Source organism: Diabrotica virgifera, chromosome 5 (genome assembly GCF_917563875.1).
Source record: "Diabrotica virgifera virgifera chromosome 5, PGI_DIABVI_V3a".
Lineage (NCBI taxonomy): Eukaryota > Metazoa > Arthropoda > Insecta > Coleoptera > Chrysomelidae > Diabrotica > Diabrotica virgifera.
In genome coordinates, this window is record NC_065447.1 from 46,596,799 (window position 1) to 46,616,375 (window position 19,577).

A 19,577-nucleotide genomic window follows, 5' to 3' on the forward strand; every position below is an offset into this window, starting at 1 on the left:
ATGCCCAACATTCAGTTCCGTACATCATAGCCGATCTTATGGCTGTTTTATAGAATTTTCCCTTCAGGTTCATTGGAATTATTCTGTCACACAACACACCACTCGCTTCTTTCCACTTCATCCATCCAGCCCTAATTCTAATGCATGCATCTCCATCTATTTCTCCATTACTCTGTAATACCGATCCCAGGGACTTAAAACTATTGCTTTTTACAATTATTTCACTATCCAAAGATACCATTTTATTTGTAGTAACTCCATCTTTAAATGAACATTCCAAATATGTACTCTGTTTTTGCCCTACTAAGTTTTAAACCTTTTTCCTCCAGAGCTTGCCTCCACTGCTCCAGTTTTTGTTCTAAGTCTCTTTCACTATGTTCTATTAACACGACATTATCAGCATACATTAAACACCATGGAATGTTACCCTGTAGTTTCGCTGTTATCTGGTCCAAAATTTATGAGAATAAATACGGACTAAGCACAGAGCCTTGGTGCAATCCTACTTTCACATGAAATTTATCAGTTTATCCCACACCTGTCCTAACACTAGTCGTTACTCCCTCATACATATCCCTCACAATTTTTACATATTAACCAGGGACTCCTTTCTTATTGAGTGCCCACCACAGAATCTGTAAAGGAACTCTATCATATGCTTTCTCAAGATCAATGAATACCATATGAGCGTTTGTTTCTTTACTCCTGTATTTTTCCATCAACTGCCTTATAATGAAAATTGCATCTGTTGTTGAGCTGCCCTGCATAAAGCCGAATTGATTCTCGGATATTTCGGTCTCTTCACGTATCCGTCTATCAATTACTCTTTCCCATATTTTCAGGGTGTGACTAAGCAGTTTTATAGCTCTATAGTCTATACATTGTTGTATATCTCCCTTGCTTTTGTAAAAAGGTATTAGTATACTGCTTCTGCATTCGTCTGGCATTTGTCCATTGTGTGACCATTGCTGGTACTGTCTCCATTGACTCTACAGACTGTCTGTCAAATTCTTCATTTAATAAGCTGTCAAAGTACTTTCTCTATCTCTTTTTGACATCCCGTTCGTTAACTAGTATTTTATTATTATAGTATTTTATTATAAGAGAGACTACGTGACTGCGAAAGAAAAATTCTAAGGAAGATCTTTCTTCCTGTGCTGGATGAAGCATCAGGACAATATAGGATAAGAAGTAACAAAGAGCTCGAAGAACTTTACCCAGACGCCAACATCAGAAAAGAAATAAAGTCCAGAAGACTCCAATGGGCAGGACACCTCAGAAGACATTCTGACCAAAGAACAGTAAGGCTGGTATGGGAGGAAGTCCCAACTGGAAGAAGACCACGCGGACGCCCTCGACTCCGGTGGAGAGATAATATAGCAGAAGACCTGAAAGTTATGGGCGTATGGAAATGGATGGAGGTTGCTTAAGACAGAGAAAAGTAGAGGCATGTTTTTTAGTCTGCCAAAACCCACGAAGGGTTGTAATGCCACGGAGTAAGTAGGTAAGTAAATAAATACGGTATGTTTCTAATATGAATTTTTATTCAAAATCAATTAATATTAAATTTTTTATTTAGCTTAATGCCTCGACAAATAATGACAATTGTCATGGTACAGTGGATTTTTTTAATCAGGTGCCTACTGTGCTGTGTAGTGTGTGTGTTGAGTAAATGTGTTGTTACTTGGCTCTTTTTGCAAGTAGACGCTAATTATATACAAATTGTAACATTACAAACGTCACATCTTTGCTATTTTATTTTTAAATAAATATTTTACTTTATTTTCTTTAACAGTTCAATAATTATTATCTTCTATATTTGTTTTAACTTGTTTCCCGATAAAAACTATAGACAACTCTCTTTTCGTCTAACATCTAAGTCACCATACTGAACGTACTTCATATATCCTTACTCTGATATCTTTCTTAATACAGAACATGCCTGCCACCTCCTACGTTGCACTGTCATGACAGTGACACTTCGTTTCTCAATTCTCAAAATGGTGGTGGAAAATTAATTTCGGTATACAAGCCAAAGAGGCTTTAAAAATAGCTATTTACTTCCAGACTTTGATATTCTCTTGGGGTGAGTTTTTATTCTAGGCCTGTACTAATTTTTTTATAGTCATTTTTTCCTATACATAACCTTCCATGTCGAAAAGCACATATTTCATAGATCATTTTTTCAACTATTGATGTGCTTTTAGTAATCAGATAGTTTAGCTATTAATAATTAATAATTCTATTTAATTTATTGTTGTCATCTGATACCCTATCGATTATTTCTTAAAATAATGGGAGACTTGGCACACTTTGGTTTCCCTACTTCTTGATGTTTGATATGTGTCTTATATTCTAGTTTTTGGAAAGGAATCAAATCTTTCTCCCTTCGGGAGCCTCTACATAAAGCCCATCGCCGGCGATGTACCACTATAAGGCTGAGACAATGAAGACCATGTCATCTAGACTGCAACGACTACCATCTCCAGCTGCAGGGGCCTAGGGTAAAAACATCTGTCCTGGCATACAACAAGTCGACAGCTGTACCCTTCGACATCAAGAAGTTACCATCGAACCAACATCACAAGCCATGCATAACAGGCCAGGGTAATAAGACAAAAATATACCCTGTTCGTGACACTTCAGCAGCTAGGGTACTGAAGCGTTTTTTCGACAAGTATTACCTATAGGAACAAATTTTAACTATTTCCTGCGTAGGATCTGGCGGCCATTTTTATTTATAAACAATTAACTGTCAAAAAAATGGCATTTTTCCCTTTTTTCTCAAATCAATGGAAAACAGTGAAACTTATGATTTTTTTAGTACAAATATCTTTGAGATTATGGAAAAAGCTTTAAAATGACATATTACAAAGTTTGATATACTTATTTATTGTTAATATAATTGCGAAAAATATCGGAATTGCAAAAAAAAATATTTTCGCAATAACTATTGTAAAAATTAGTGTACAGGTTTAAAATTTTTGTCAATTGAGGGTTCTTTGGTGCTTAATATGTGATAAAAATTTCAAAGCGATTCATTCAATTGTTTAAATTGTATTCGAATTGTTTATCTCAGAGAGCGCTTTTTTTGCAATAACATAAGTCAGAAAAAAAAAAGACGTTAGAAACATTCCACAGGTGTCAAATGGAAGATCATGAGTTATATTTTCAACTTGGTTTAAAAAAGCGAATAAAACATGTATTTCTTAATAATAAATAATTATGCAAAATATCGTAAATCTTTCCTTATAAACTTTTTGAATAATTTTTTCCAAAAAAATTAACTTTTTTACCCTGTTTTAAGTGCACAACTACCAAGTAATGTTATTTATATCATAATTGATAAAAAATTGTAATAAATATATATAATTTCTTATATAACAAAATAAAAAGTTTATAAGGAAAGATTTACAATACTTTTGCATAATTATTTATTACTAATAAATGCATTTTTTATTCGTTTTTTTTTAAACCAAATTGAAAATATAGCTCATGCTCTTTCATTTGTCAACTGTAGAATGGTTCTAACGTCATTTTTTTCTGACTTATGTTATTGCAAACAAAAAGCTCTCTGAGATAAACAATTTGAATAAAATTTAAACAATTGAATGAATCGCTTTGAAATTTTTATCACATATTAAGCACCAAAGAACCCTTATATGACAGAAATTTCAAAGCTGTACACTAATTTTTACAATAGATATTGCGAAATTATTTTTTTTGCAATTCTGACCTTTCTTTGTAATTCTATTAACAATAAATGAGTATATCAAACTTTGTAATACGTCATTTTAAAGCTTTTTCCTAATCTCAAAAATATTTGTACTAAAAAAAACATGTTTCACTGTTTTCCTTTTAATTTGAAAAAAAGGGAAAAATGCCATTTTTTGACACTTATTTGTTTATAAATAAAAATGGCCGCCAGATCCTACGCAGGAAATAGTTACAATTTGCTCTTATATGTATTACCTGTCGAAAAAACGCTTCAGTACCCTGGTTGCTCGAGTGTCATGGAAAAAACCTTATTATCCTAGACTATAAGTATTTTGTATTTTGACAACGAAACCCGATTTGGGCTTCGAAACGTTAATTAAATTATTTTTTCAATTTAATTGTGGCTTATTTCCCATCTAAATAGTTAATACAAGAATTGTTAGTTTTTGGCAAGAATTTGAATATATTTGTTAATGCATTTCATAAGTCATATTTTTATTATATCTTTATTGAACAATAAAAATGATTGGTTAAAATACTATTTTGTTTGCTTTCATTCTAAATTTTCAGAGTTCATATCTAAGATTAGGACAAGACGAATACACACTTTGGGACAGACTGAGCTAGACCAAGGTGAACGATAACTATCTTAGTTGGTTGAAGTATAAACGTTATATAAGCGTCGTTTAAACACAACGACAAGTCACAGCAACTAGTTGTGATGACAAGTTGAAACGCTGTTTAGACGCTGCGATTCAATGCGATACCACCTTCAACCCAACTCCAACTTTGATAAGTTGTGCGATGCACCGTTTACACACAATGATAAGTTGCAACAACTCGATCAAACAACTCGACCAAACAACTTATCAAGGTCAATCGAGTTGTTGCAACTTATCATTGTGTGTAAACGGTGCATCGCACAACTTATCAAAGTTGGAGTTGGGTTGAAGGTGGTATCGCATTGAATCGCAGCGTCTAAACAGCGTTTCAACTTGTCATCACAACTAGTTGCTGTGACTTGTCGTTGTGTTTAAACGACGCTTTATTTTCGAATGGTAGTTCAATTAGCTGGGGTAGTCTATCGCTCTTTTTCTTTCCAGGAGTTCTGCGCTCTCTCAGTTAAGTAGCGATTCTATACCGGGTGTCCACTTATATTTTTCCCCATTTTAACTGCCTATAGCTTCTAAAAGGTTTAAGATAGAAATATCCGGTTTTCGCTGAAATGTTTTATTTTAGTATAAGTAAATGAACGGGAAATTCGGCGATACCGTGTAATTTTCAGGGGCAACTCCGAATTGCATGAAAATTTGGATTTAGGTTCTACTTACCCTCCACTTCAAAGTTGAAATTGTGTCGTTGGTTACTTTTACTTGGGGGGTGACAGTCACCCCTTCTCGGGGGGTGAAAAACATACGTACAAGATAAGACTGGAAATGGATAAATTTACTGATTTTAAGCAACTTTTGTTCTATACAGTTTTTTACTTAAGTCAATACTTTTCGAGTCATTTGCCATCGAAAATGTTGATTTTTCGACAAAAAATCTACGTTTTCGGACAGTTTTTCGCAAATAACTCAAAAAGTAAATATTTTATCGAAAAAAATATTCTTAGGAAAAGTGTAGCTTATAAAAAACACAAAAAAATGGTGTATCAGTAAAGTCTATCAATCAAATAAAAACAAAGTTGTAGCTCATGAAAATACGTTCTTGTTCGTCTAATTCCAAATCGAATATTTCAAGGTGAAATCACCGAAGAAATAAGAACTTTTCGGGAAAAACCCGTTTAAACTTTTTTAAAGTATTTATAAAAAGATTTGTTTTAATTGTTAACAAAAGTGTTAGCATTAAAAATAAGCGAGCTATGCTCAAAATAATGTTGGCCCTCTTTTTTTGTAAAAAATCATGAAAATCTCGCCGTGTTTAGCTCCCCAAATGAAATTAATCGCTACCGCTTTACAAACAATTTACTTACCTATCTAGATTTTGTATGATTTGTCAGTCTCACCGGTTTAAAGTGTTTATTTTTGAAAGGGTCATAATTGAGAAAGCTTGAATTGGTCACTAATCACGAGTGTACGCAAATTTTGAACAGCCATATCTTAACCAATTTTTGTCTTACGGAGAAACAAAATGAAACTAGCATATTTATAATAGAAAAACTTACATTATTTTACTCTTTAAGATTTTTCTTATCACTAATACTTTTTAAGGGTTTTTGAAAAAATGAAATTTTTCAAAAATTTTTAGACAATTTTTTTTTACTATAAAACCAAATGTTTTAAAAAATAAGCACTTCAAACCAATCAAACTTACAGATCATATAAACAATACACATACAGTTAAAATAGATGGTAAAGCCAAACGATTCATTTCATTTAGGGTGCTAAATAGAGGGAGGTTTTCACATTTTTTTTTACCAAAAAAAGGGTCCAACATTTTTTTCAGTGTAACTCGTTTATTTTTGATGCTGTAAACTTTTTTAAAAAACAAAGAATAAGCTTTTTCTCGATACTTTAAAAAATGTTAATAAGGTTTTCCCGAAAAACGCTTCTTTCTTCGGTGATTTCGCGTTGAATTATTCGATTTGGAATTAGACGAATAAGAACGTATTTTTCATGAGCTACAACTTTGCTTCTACTCAATTTGTAGACTTTACTGGTACACCATTTTTTTCGTTTTTTTGTAGGCTACACTTTTGCTAAAAATATTTTTTTCGATAAAATATTTACTTTTTGAGTTATTTGGGAAAAACAGTCTGAAAACGTAGTTTTTTTTTGTCGAAAAATCAACATTTTAAATCGCGAATAACTCGAAAAGTATTGACTTACTTAAAAAACTTTATAGAACAAAAGGTGCTTAAAATAAGTCGATTTATCCATTTCCGGCCTTATTTTAAACACACGTTTTTCACCCCCCGAGAAGGGGTAAATGTCACCCCACAAGTAAAAGCAACCAACGGCACAAATTCAACTTTGAAGTGGAGGGTAAGTAGAACCCAAATCCAAATTTTCGTGCAATTCTGAGTTGCCCCTGGAAATTACACTCCAAACTGGTCATTTATTGGGCTAGTAATAGTTTTGGATGAATTGATTGAATTTTTTATATCGCTTTCAAATACGAAAAAAAATGGCGGATTTTTGATAAAAACGTTGTTGACTTTTTTTTAATGGAACACCCAGTATATCTTTTCGTAAATTGAAGGAAAGGTCATTCGCCTATCCAGCGATGTAAAGTTTTTCAAAATCGTTTGTCAAATCACTGAGTAATTAATTCTTAAAATGAGAGGTCCAACGTGGATATCACATACCTAAATAATAGGTCTGGATCCCGCGTATGAAAAAAAGTTGATTAATAGCAAGCTGAAAATTTGTTAATAGCTTAAGGGTGTCTAGTCGGATAAACTTTGAGATATGGGAACATTGGAACAGGGGCAGTTTTAATTGTGGAACAGGTTAAAAATTTGGAACGGTCAGACCACGAAAACGGCACATTTATTTTATCCGACAGAATAGACTTAAACTCTCTGAACGGAGATTAAACTCTCATGCAAAAATCAGACGGCTATTTATCACCAAATGGACGTTTTAATGAGTGGAACATGTAGAATATGTCAAATGACAGGAATTATGACAGGTGATAAATAGCAGTCTGAATTTTGCATGAGAGTTTAATCTCTGTTCGGAGAGTTTAAGTCTATTCTGTCGGACAAAATAAATATGCCGTGTTCATGGTCTGACCGTTCCAAATTTTTAAACTTTTCCACAATTAAAACTGCCCCTGTTCCAATGTTCCCATATATCAAAGTTTATCCGACTAGACACCCTTAAGCTATTAACAAATTTTCAGCTTGCTATTAATCAACTTTTTTTTCATACGCGGGATCCAGACCTATAACATTATAAGCAAATTGATATTATGTTATGTGATTTCCACATTGCATCTCTCATTTTAAAAATTAATTGCTCGACTATTTGATAACCGATTTTGAAAAATATATCGCTGGATAAGTAAATAGTCATTTTTTTAAGTTATGAAAAAATATACTGGCTGTTTTAATAAAAAAAAGTCAACAACGTTTTTTTTCAAAATTCCGCCATTTTGTATTTAAAAGCGATATAAAAAATGGTCATTTACCTAAAAACTTGAAAAAACGTTCATTTACTTATCCAGCGATATAAAAATTTTTAAAATCGGTTGTCAAATGACTGAGTAATTCATTTTTAAAATTAGAGATGCAATGTGGAAATCACATAACAATATCAATTTGCTTAGTTATGTTATTTAGGTATGTGATGTCCATGTTGCACCTCTCATTTTAAAAATTAATTACGCAGTGAGTTGACAACCGATTTTGAAAAACTTTATATCGCTGGATACGTGAATGATCTTTCTTTCAATTTGCAGTAAAATATACTGGGTGTTCCATTAAAAAAAGTCAACAACCTTTTTTTCAAAAATCCGCCATTTTTTTTCGTATTTGAAAGCGATATAAAAAATTCAATCAATTCAGACAAAACTTTTACTAAAATAAAACATTTCAGCGAAAACCGCATATTTGTATCTTGAGTAGTTTAGAAGTTATAGGCAGTTAAAATGGGGGAAAATATAAGTGGACACCCGGTATAATAAGGATAGAAACTATTTTTATTTATTAATTTTTAATAAATGAAAAATTCTCTACCCAGTTGAGATTCGAACTCACGATCTTTGTGTCCAAAAGTATTCGCTCTTACCACAGAGCACAGAGGTTTTTTTAAATTTTAAATACAATGATATATCACACAGTTTTTTGGTATCTAGAATTAACCCATCAAATAAGTATTTAATTATAAATTAAATTTTTATTATTTAACCAGATAACAAAAAGAATATCAATTAATGACATAATAACCCATTGTAATGTTAACTGACAATACAGCAGTAAATATTACTATATCTTTACAATAACTAATCGATCATATAAAAAACCCAATTGCCTATTAATGCGGCAATAATTTTTTTATTGCCAAATTTCTTTCCCAATTATTTTACATTTTGAACAATTGTTTCTGTTGAATAATTCTGACTCATTGATAATATTAATATACGAAATTAAATTTAAGACTAAAATTTCTGTTTAGACCGGCACCACTTCCAATTTAATAATCCTAATATACCAGGTGAGTGGGGAGGAACGCACCAAACTTTAAGACACTATAATATACGTGATATTAATTAAAAATATCACTAACTATTTATATGGGAAATAAGCCATGAAGCTTATGATGGCTTATTTCCCATATAAATAGTTAATCATATAAAATGCCACAAGGAAATAGCTTCAGAACAACATTAAAAATATCACATAATACACTAAGGGCCGGTTGTTCGAACGCTAATCATCATTGATCACTATCAAATACTTAATTACTGTCACAACTGTCAATGTCAACTTTGGTTGGGTTGCCGAAAACATAATTATTGATGACAATTATGAAATTAGTTAATCAATTATGTTAATAATTGTTATGTTAATTGACTAACTAATCTCATAATTATAATTAACTATGTTTTCAGCAACGCAACCAAAGTTGACATTGACAGTTGTGAGTAATTAAATATTTGGTAGTGATCAATGTTGATTAGCGTTCGAACAACCGGCCCTAAGTATCAAAATTAACGTACCATCTTAAAAATGAGACATTTTTGATGTCTCGTATTTCCTAAACCTGTTGTCCAATTTTAGTGACTTTTACTTTATCGTACTATATACGTAGTATAGTATAATAGATAAAGTTATAGGATCGTGCAAAAAAAAATTTTTCAGATTTCACTTTTTTTCGACGTTTTGAGTCCCCCTGAGTCTAAAAAGCAAATAAAAAAAACATGTCGGAAGTATGTACGTACGTACGTATGTCGCCACCGCCCAGCAAAAACTACTGGACCGATTTTGATGAAATTCGGTATGAGTAAGTTTAAGAGAATTTTGTCGAGAAACTAAGCTTTTAAAAAAAACCTCTCAAAGGGGGGCCGAAATAGGGGGGTTATTTAGGGCCCATTTTTGCAAATTTTGACCGAAATGAATGAAATTCAACTCAAAGTAAGCTCATCGATAGGTAAATAAAAATACGGAATTTGACATTTCCAAATTCAAAATGGCGGCCAACATGGCCGACCGCCCACTCGACATATTTCCCTACCAATCTAAAAACATATTTAAGATAAGTTTAATTTGAAAAAGTCGTTATATAGCCTAAAGATGGGGCTATAATAGGAATGTTATCGTTTTTCAGAAAAAGTTACGGGTTGCCTATATTTAAGGGGTCAAAATTTGACATAAATTTGAACTAGATTTTCTCAAAATGGCTCCAAGGAATTTTTTTTATTTTTTGATATGTTTTGATATCCTATCAGTAAATTGAATGACATTAGTCAGATTTCTTAACTCCCCATAGGAGGGGAGTTATGAATTTTTTATAAAAAAATATTCGACTGCCCGTAACTTCCTTCTTAATAAAATCTTAAATTTTAAATTTTGCCGACATATATGGTACTTTATTATCTATTATTATAATAGATTTCATCAAAAATATGGCTTCTGGTAGAACCAAAAATGAATAAAAAATCTTAATTTCTTTAGATACGCCCTATATATTTTTACATATTTTGAAAGAATGCAAAATTACCTTTCCAATGACATAAAATTCATTGCTGTAGCTCAAAAACTCGAAAAGTTACGGTAAATAGAAATTTTGCTATAATCTTATGTGTGTCCTCTCTCACGCGATCATAGCAGAGCATTATTGTAGGGCAGTCAATGACGGTATTTGGCTCCGAATTTCATCCTACTACATTGATGTACTTGATATTTTCACAGTAAGTAGGGAATAGCTCAAGAAACAAAGTCTACCCTATATACTATGGCGCTTTTATCTTGGGGCGGTTCCCACTTCTTCAAGGGGGTGGAAAATTTGTTGGTCAAAATAAGCACGGAAGTGGCTAAAGAACCTATTTCTAAGCAAAAACTGGTCTATACTTTTTTTTGAGAACTCAATACTTTTTGAGTTATGCGTAATTGAAAATTGGCCATTTTCATTGAAAAATGACACCTGTTCGGACGGATTTTTTGTGAATACCTTAAAAACTATGATAAATAAATAATAAAGAGATTCGTCCCTTCGTAAATATTCTATTTATTATACAAAAAGAGATACGGTAAGTAAAAATAGTTTGTTTTTTGGTGCATGCTCAAATTGATGTATTTAACTTGAAATCACAGAGGAACGGCAGGTTTGGGAGTATAATGCTACCAACACCTTTTGTAGTGTTTGAAAAGGCCTTTAAAACGAACACCGTTAAATGTCGGTTACATACAAACTAAGCGAGATATGGTGCAAAAAAAATATATGACTAATGTACTTTAAGGAACAATGAAAAGTATATACATTTAACCCCCCATCCACCATAATTTAAATGCATTGTTTTTCTTTTGCAATACCTTTTAATATAGTGTTATTTCTACTTTCGAAAAGTTGAACGGGTTTAAAATGAATGGTTTTTGTAAAAAATGTGATCAAATTATAGAATGAATTTTTTAAATTTTAAACCTCCCCCATGATAAAAGCGCCATAGTATATATAGGATAGACTTTGAATTAGGAGATTGGGCTACTCCCAAAATTTCATTAAAATCCATGCAGTAGGATAGAATTCGGAGATAATATCTTGTTCTTAATCTCGCGCATTGACTGGCGTAATCGAAATAGAATGAAATACAAATATTGTAAACTATTAATTTCTCAGAAAAATGAACTAATTTGAAATGAAAGTATGACTATAATATTCTATTGATTTATGCAATAATCTATACATCTATAGTGTGTCCCCGAAATATGGCATCGAACATTTTCTCAAATGCAGGAATTAATGATGCGTAGAACCATAAAATACTTTCAAGTAGAGAAGGTGTTTTTAAAATATCAAAATAACGAGTAACTTTGTTATTTTTATAGAATGCCAGTATCTAGTACCATAACGATAATAGATCGGTACGATAAAGTTCTCGGGCGGCCCTTCCGTCCAGCGTTTTTAGTATGTTATAGCTTTATACTTTAAGAATACCATTGTAATAACATTGTTGCTAAACAGGTAGGTGTCATTGTATACCGGGTGTAACAATTATAGTGTATTTTTTCCTCAAAGTTCGGAACACCCTGTGGAATATTCTGGCGCATATAAAATATTGAAATTAAAACTCAACTGCAGCCGTAGGCTTTCTTAACATTTTGCTTTTTGATTCGCTTATGTTGGATATTAAAAAAGTTAGGTACTTTAACAACTAGCAACGTTCTTCATCAATACAGGGTGTTTTTAAATAAGTGCGACAAACTTTAAGGGGTAATTCTGCATGAAAAATAATGACCATTTGAATTATAAACATATGTCCGCAAATGCTTCGTTTCCGAGATATGGGATGTTGAATTTTTCTTACAAACTGACGATTTATTTATTGCTCTAAAACCGGTTGAGATATGCAAATGAAATTTGGTAGGTTTCAAGAGGTAGTTATTGCGCGTTTTTGGCATACAATTAAAAAATTTATATTCACCGTTGGCGTGCATACTGGTAATATGACCAAGTAATATGACTCTAGCCGTGGCTATTTTAACCAAAACATTTTTCACCCCCGACAAAACTTTATTGTAATTTATTTATGTAGTACAATTAAACACACAGTTGTTATAAATATTAATTTGACGGTTGAAAGTCATCACTTTTTATTTTCACATAATTATATCACATAATTTTTAAGACATTAATTGTCACTAATGTCACTGAATGTATTTTTTCGTAGCAACGAAGGGCATCTGACCTAATATAATTGACGACGGGAAATTATCAAGAATTATGGGGTATAATATCACAAGAGAGTGAGAATAAATTGAAAATAATGCGAGAGTTTTTTGAAAATTTGTTGTCTGGCAATAGACACGAGAGCCCGCAGGGCTCGAGTGGCTATTGCCCAATGACAACAAATTTGAGTAAAAATTAAGCATTATTTTCTCATTTATTCTTACTGTCGTGTGATATTCGTAAGATTATTTTTTAATACGTATATTATGGATATTTTCTTAAATGTGACAGTTGCCAAAACTAGGAAACTGGTTGCCATTAAACAGAAACAATCTACTTAAAAAAATTCTATCGGTAATTTTCTACAGTTGATAATTCTCAGTATAATTTTAATCTAATTGGACAGAATTAAACACGTGACCAAATATCTTACTAAACGATTGGAAATTAAAATCATTAAAAAATAATTGATTTAATTTAGATTTATGTAGCTTTCTATTGGTCAGAACCTCCTATGAATGAAATAATCACTGTAACTCGAAAATAAATAAAAATCGAATAACATATGAGTTATTTTTAATTATTTTTCCTATATTATACAGTTTTATAGTTTGGTGCGTTCCTCCACACTCACATTATATAATGATATGAACCTCTTAGTAACGGGTAACTTATTGGGACCTCTATTGGTAGAAATATGATTTATAGACTATACTTAACGCAATATTTTAATGCAACTCAAAAAAATTTCTTTACACTATTGTCTCTTTCATATTTTCTGACCGATTTTGATATTGAAAACTACTTCTTCTTCTTAAGGTGTCGAACATTTCTGCTTATTTAACTTAGAACATTTAGGAAGAAATAATTTTTTAAATACCGAACCTAGAAACTTTTTGCGTAGTATTTAATGTGATGTCAGGAAAAAAGACGAAAATAGAAAAATGGGTGAAAATGCATAGTTGCATTTTAAAGTGCACAAAATACATCCAAAAGTGCGTAAACGTATCAAAATAAGGTACTAAGGGCCAGATTTTCTTACTCGGGGGGTCGCTGAAGATGAATACGCCATCAGAACCGACCATCGGAGCACCTGATGCCTAGGTTTACTGCTATAGCACGTCATCTGGTGTTTCGAGGATTTTCGGCAATAAATTGATGCAAACAGATGACTATACTAAATTTACAATCAAGATGCAGAAGAAATAAACAAACCAAGACACGTTAAATGCTTCTAGGAGCACTCCCGAAACATAATTTACAATGTATTACATCATAATGTAATACATTGTAAATTATGTTTCGGGAGTGCTAACGTGTCTTGGTTTGTTTATTTCTACTGCATCTTGATTGTAAATTTAGTATAGGCGAACTTTGGGGTTGCTGAATAAGAAGCGTCTCAATACATTAATCAAAATAACTGTGCCGTTTCATGTTTAACTTCAAATATCTCGAAAGCTAATGACTTTAGCGTTACTAATGAAGAATATACTATTTACATAGAAAGTATTAGAGAAGCGAAAAATTGTGCTAAAATAATAATTCTCCCAGTGGTGTAGAATTTGGGAATTCACTATTCCCTGTCGTAGGCCTCTGATAGTAGCTAGAAACGTTTATTTATCACAATTTAATAGGGTGTATAGTAGCCACACTTTCTGCTAAGTATGATAAGGATACGTCAAATAGTTTTAAAGTACTGGGTAAAAATAGTTTTTAAATTGTTAATTACACCCTGTAACGCAGTAAAGAGCCATATTTTATTTAAGTGATTTGGGGTAAATCTTAATATTTTAAAGTCTAGAATCTACAACTCAGAGATCGGACATTCTTAATGATACACCCTATACAATAAAACAAACAACATTGTTTCAGCAATTTATTAGCAAGATATATAATTATTTTTATCAACAAACATATATAGCATGTCTTAAGCTCCTCATAGAGGCCCTATGATAATCTCTAAAATACTCTCAATTGTTACTCTTGCTACAGATGAAAAAGCAAGTACGATCTTATCCAAGAGATCCACCAGTGGTGCGTTGTTGTGGACAAACCACCGTACAACTTTTTGTGCAGCTTCAGCGGCTACCTGAAAATAAGATGTATTTGAGAATAGATTATATATCCCTAATTGTTTTTTTATCGAAACGTTAAAAGAAACTTACTTATAATTAAAAATTGTGGTTAATTTACATTAAATAAAATAAACAAAACACTTGTCGCATTCAGGAGAGGAAAAAGTGACGGAGCGGTTCCGCAGAACGTGTTACGGAACGGTTTTCATGACAGTGAGCTCATTTTAATTCCGCTACATCAGTCCAACGTATGCCACTTTTGCGAATTTACCAATAGACTTGTTGAAAGATAGTACAGTAAAACCAATTTATCCGCAACCGTGAGGAGAAGACACGACAGACGTTTGTTTATGCGATGCAAGTGACCTTAAGTTTGCGGTTAAATCTGTTTGCCTGTACTAATTCATCATCATCATCCAACCAATTCACGTCCACTGCTGGACATAGGTCTCCCCCAATTGTTTCCACACTTCACGGTTTTGTGTTGATTTTTGCCAGTTTTTACTAATCCGCCTGATATCATCTGTCCATCGTGTAGGCGGCCTTCCTCTACTTCGTTTATCTTCTCTTGGTCTCCACTCCATCAGCTTTCGTGCCCATCTTGAATCTTTCAAATCTAAACGGGAACTGGTGTATGTTTTCAAAAGACTGATAGTGTGTAAATAAATTTATTTATTTACACACTATCAGTCTTTTGAAAACATACACCAGTTCCCGTTTAGATTTATATAGAAGTGTGTACAAGTCAAACAGTCTTTTTCTATTTATTGAATCTTTCAGCCTGGCGACGTGTCCTGCCCAGTTCCATTTGAGCCTGGTGATACGTTCTACAACATCTGCGATACCGGTTGTTTGTCTGAGATCTTCATTTCTTATTTTATCCCGTAGAGTTACGCCCAGCATGGATCTTTCCATGCGCCTTTGAGCAACCCGCATTTTCGACGCTGTTGCCTTGGTTAGAGTCAGTGTCTCTGCTCCATATGTCATTACCGGTAGCACACATTGGTCAAACACTTGTCTTTTTAAACCGATCGGTATACTGCTCCTAAATATGTCTCTCAGAGCTCCGTAGGCTGCCCAAGCAAGAGTTAATCTTCTTTTTATTTCGCATGTTTGGTTATCTCTGCCAATTCTAATTTCATGACCCAAGTAAATGTACTTTTCCACTAGTTCTACTTCTTGTTCGCGTATAATCAGCTGCCCGCTAGGAATCAGATTAGTCATAAATTTAGTTTTAGAAAAGTTCATTTTCAGGCCTATTTTCCAGCAGATAGCGTCTAACTCATTTAGCATTTTCTTTACTTCTCCTAGGTCATCAGTTATAAGGACTATGTCATCTGCAAAACGAAGATGATTTAACTTTTCTCCATCTATTTTGATCCCTTTATTGTCCCAGTTGAGCATCTTAAAGGCATATTCCAGAACAGTTATGAATAGTTTTGGCGAGAGTGTGTCGCCTTGTCTTACGCCGCGTTGTATGCTTATTTGTTTGGTTTTATCATGTAACTTAACACTCATTGTTGCCTCTTTATAAATATTATAGATGAGTGTACTGTAACGGTAGTCAATGCGGCATTCATTTAGAGCTTCTAAAATGCTATCCAGCTCTATCGTGTCAAAGGCTTTATGAAAATCCACGAATGCTAGGACAAGGGGTTTATTATATTCTATTGACTTCTCAATTAGTAACTTGACTGCCTGCAGATGGTCGTTTGTCCCAAAGTTTGATCGAAATCCAGCTTGTTCTTTTGGCTGGTAAAAATCTAGCTTCTTTTCTACTCTTGATGTCACTACTTTTGTAAAGAGTTTGTATAAGTGGTTAGCAGGCTAATGGGTCTATAATGTTCTAAGTCTGTCTTATCTCCCTTCTTATGCAAAAGTATTGTTACTGCGTTTTTCCATTTTTCAGGTATCGACTTTTGATGAAGGCATAAGTTGAAGAGATTTTTTATTTTACCTATAAGAATGTGGCCTCCGTTTTTAATGGCCTCTATTACGACTCCATCTTCACCTGGTGCTTTTCCATTTTTCATTTTTCTCAGTGCTTGATGGATTTCGCTAGTGGTTATCTCTGGTAGTATTTCGGAGCCTTGGTTTATTATTTTCTTTGAAACCGCTTCCCTCAGATTATTTTGATTCAGCCTTTGGCTCCTATATAGTTCCAAATAAAATTCTTCTACGATATTTAGTAAATCTTCTCTGTTTGATGTTATTTCGCTGTTTTTATTTTTTAATTTATGTATTTCGCATTTTCCGTTGGTCAATTTCCTTCGTAAAACTTTCAAACTTTTATTTTCTTCTATGGTTTTCTGGATGCTTTGAGTTTTATACTTCCTTAGATCTTTTCTGATTTCCTTTGACACTTTCTTGTTGATGTCTCTTAGCGCACTTTTTTCAGTATTTTCGCTTCCTCTCATTTTACTTCGCGTTTTGATTAGTTCTCTAGTTTCTGGGCTTATTTTTTCATCTCTCTTCTTTTTTGGGCAGTTTTTTCGTTGACTTTCTTCAATGGCTCTAATTATGTTTTCATTTAAGTTATTTATACTTTCATCTGAAGTTGTATTTCTTTCCAAAGCAGCGTTTATATGGTGTTGGTATTTATCAATATTTAATGGGGGAGTCCAGGCTTGCAAGGTTTTCTTTTTTATCAAACGATTTCGTTCTTTTTTGAGGTCTATTTTTATTGTGGCTCTTACCATTCGATGGTCACTTCCTGTAGTAAATTTATTTAGGACGCTCACGTCTGTGATAATCTGTTTTTTGTCGCTGATAATGTAATCTATTTCATTTCTTGTTTTACCATCAGGACTTTCCCACGTCCACCTTCTATGTAGTTTTTTAATGAAAAAACTGTTCATTTGGAACAAGTTATTCTGTAGCAAAAAGCCTAAAAGTGTTTCTCCCCGCTCATTTCTACCTAGAGTTCCAAAATTTCCTAGTGATGTCTCTGCTTCGTCTTCTTTAAGGCCTAATTTTGCATTAAAATCCCCACACAGGATTGTAAAGTGGGTGGGTGTGTCTTTTAGAGCTACAGATATATCATCATAAAAGTCTTCAACTTCTTCGTCTGGATGTTGTGTTGTTGGAGCGTATACCTGGATAATTTTCAGTTTATACCTGTTGTTGAGCTTTAGGGTTACATAGGCAACTCTTGTAGACACACTTTTTATATCAACTACGTTTTTCTTATGTTTTTATGGATGAAGAAACCGACCCCTCCAACTGATTCGGTTTCGGAGCCAATGCTATAGAAGAGGTGTCCTGATTTCAGCGTCTTTAAGTTTTCACCACCACCACGGTGTACTAATTATCCATTGAAAAATCACGCAGACGGTAAACAATCCATGGTTTTTGACCCTGACTATGAAGTAAAAAAAACAATTTGTTGTGCAGAGGCAAGTATATAACCTCACATATAACAAAAAGTGATAGACTCTAACGAATTTAGGGAGCGGAGCGTTCACAAGTCGAAAAACACCCATCACCGAACTTCGTTGGGAATTGCTCCCTCACTTTTTCGTCTGCTGAATGCGACCATTGTTTACACAGTTCACCTAAGGTAACTTCATCATCATCATCATCATGGCTTATTCACTCCTGGCGGAGTGTTTGCCGTCCTTTTGGGCTCTCTGATTCATTTGTTGCGGAGAATCAGTCCGCTGTTGTCTTTTATTATTATAGTAGCGTGTGTGACTTGGCCCTGTCTACAATTTTCCTCCATTCTTTCCGGTCCTTACAACGCTCCTTCCAATTGTAGATTCTCAGCTTCTTTATGTCTCCTAAGACTTGATCTCTCCATCTTGTTTTGGGTCTTCCCTTTGGTCTGTTTTTTGTTGGTCTCCAGCCAGTTATTCGCTTTAAAGTAGAGTCTGGGTTAGCTCTTTCTGTGTGTCCCAGCCACCTGAGCCTTTTCACCTTCACGAACTTGATTATGTCTTTACCCTGGATGACTTTTTTAATTTCTTCATTGTTTAATCTACTAAATTCGCCTACACTTATCCTCACCGGTCCCATTATTCGTCGAATTATCTTTCTCTCTAAGATTTCTAACCTCATTTCATTTTTTTTTGTGTTAGGCACATCGTCTCTGCACCGTAGGTGATCACTGGCCTGATTGCAGTCTTGTAAGAATTTTTGGAAGTTCCAGTAGATTTTATTACCCAGTAGGATGCGTTCATTTATTTCATCCGTTCTATCGTTTCTGCCATTCATCATCACTACCAAGTATTTGAAACGGTGTACTATTTCAAATGTATATGCAGCAAGTTTAATTTCTTTCTCGATGTTCGTATTCTCTCTGGAGCGCTTGAGGTATTTTGTTTTGCTTTGGTTTATTACTAGCACTGTTTTCTTTGCTTCTTTATCTAGTATTAAAAGTCCGTCTAAGGGTAAGAACAGAACAAGTGGGTCGCGGTGGAAGTGGAGGTGGAGGTCGCGGTCGATGTCGATATCAATGTAAAACAAACACATTGTAGTGAATGGAAGCGAACAGATCAGGTAAGTCGCGGTGGAGGTTTAGCGCGATGCCATCCAGGAGGTTTACATCGATGCTTTTGAAAATCAAATCAGATTGTTTTACATGGATGTCTACTGCGCGGCCTACAAGTTCGAAACCAAGTTGTCATTCTGCGCTATCTGAGTTGATACTTTTTATATAATCCCTTTTTTGTATTCAGTTTATTTTTGAATTTCTAAAGTAATTAAATTCAGTAAATTTTTCAAATATGAAGGAGGATCTGATTATTTACAGCTGACATTTCATCACTATCATCACTTGACTGATAGAACATCGCAAAAGCAGTCTTTTTGTTATTCAAATTTCATTAAACTACTTCATTTGATAGTGGTTCTAGGTCGACTGATAGCGCAGGTGACCTCATTGCTATGTGCTATCGACATCGACCGCGACTTATTTAGTAGCATCCACCGCGACCTACACCTCCACCGAGAC

At 33.5% G+C, this 19,577-nt stretch overlaps 1 protein-coding gene across 1 annotated transcript in view; it reads right to left on the reverse strand.

Annotated features, from left to right (window-relative positions):
• Nucleotides 1–14,413: 14,413 nt before the first annotated feature.
• Nucleotides 14,414–19,577, reverse strand: part of LOC114331183 (uncharacterized) — a 28,063-nt gene continuing 22,899 nt past the window's right edge. Inside the window, exon 4 of the mRNA XM_028280678.2 lies at nt 14,414–14,640. Within this exon, the coding sequence (XP_028136479.2) occupies nt 14,488–14,640 (153 nt within the window). The 3' untranslated portion in view covers nt 14,414–14,487. The remainder of the gene's footprint in view (nt 14,641–19,577) is intronic.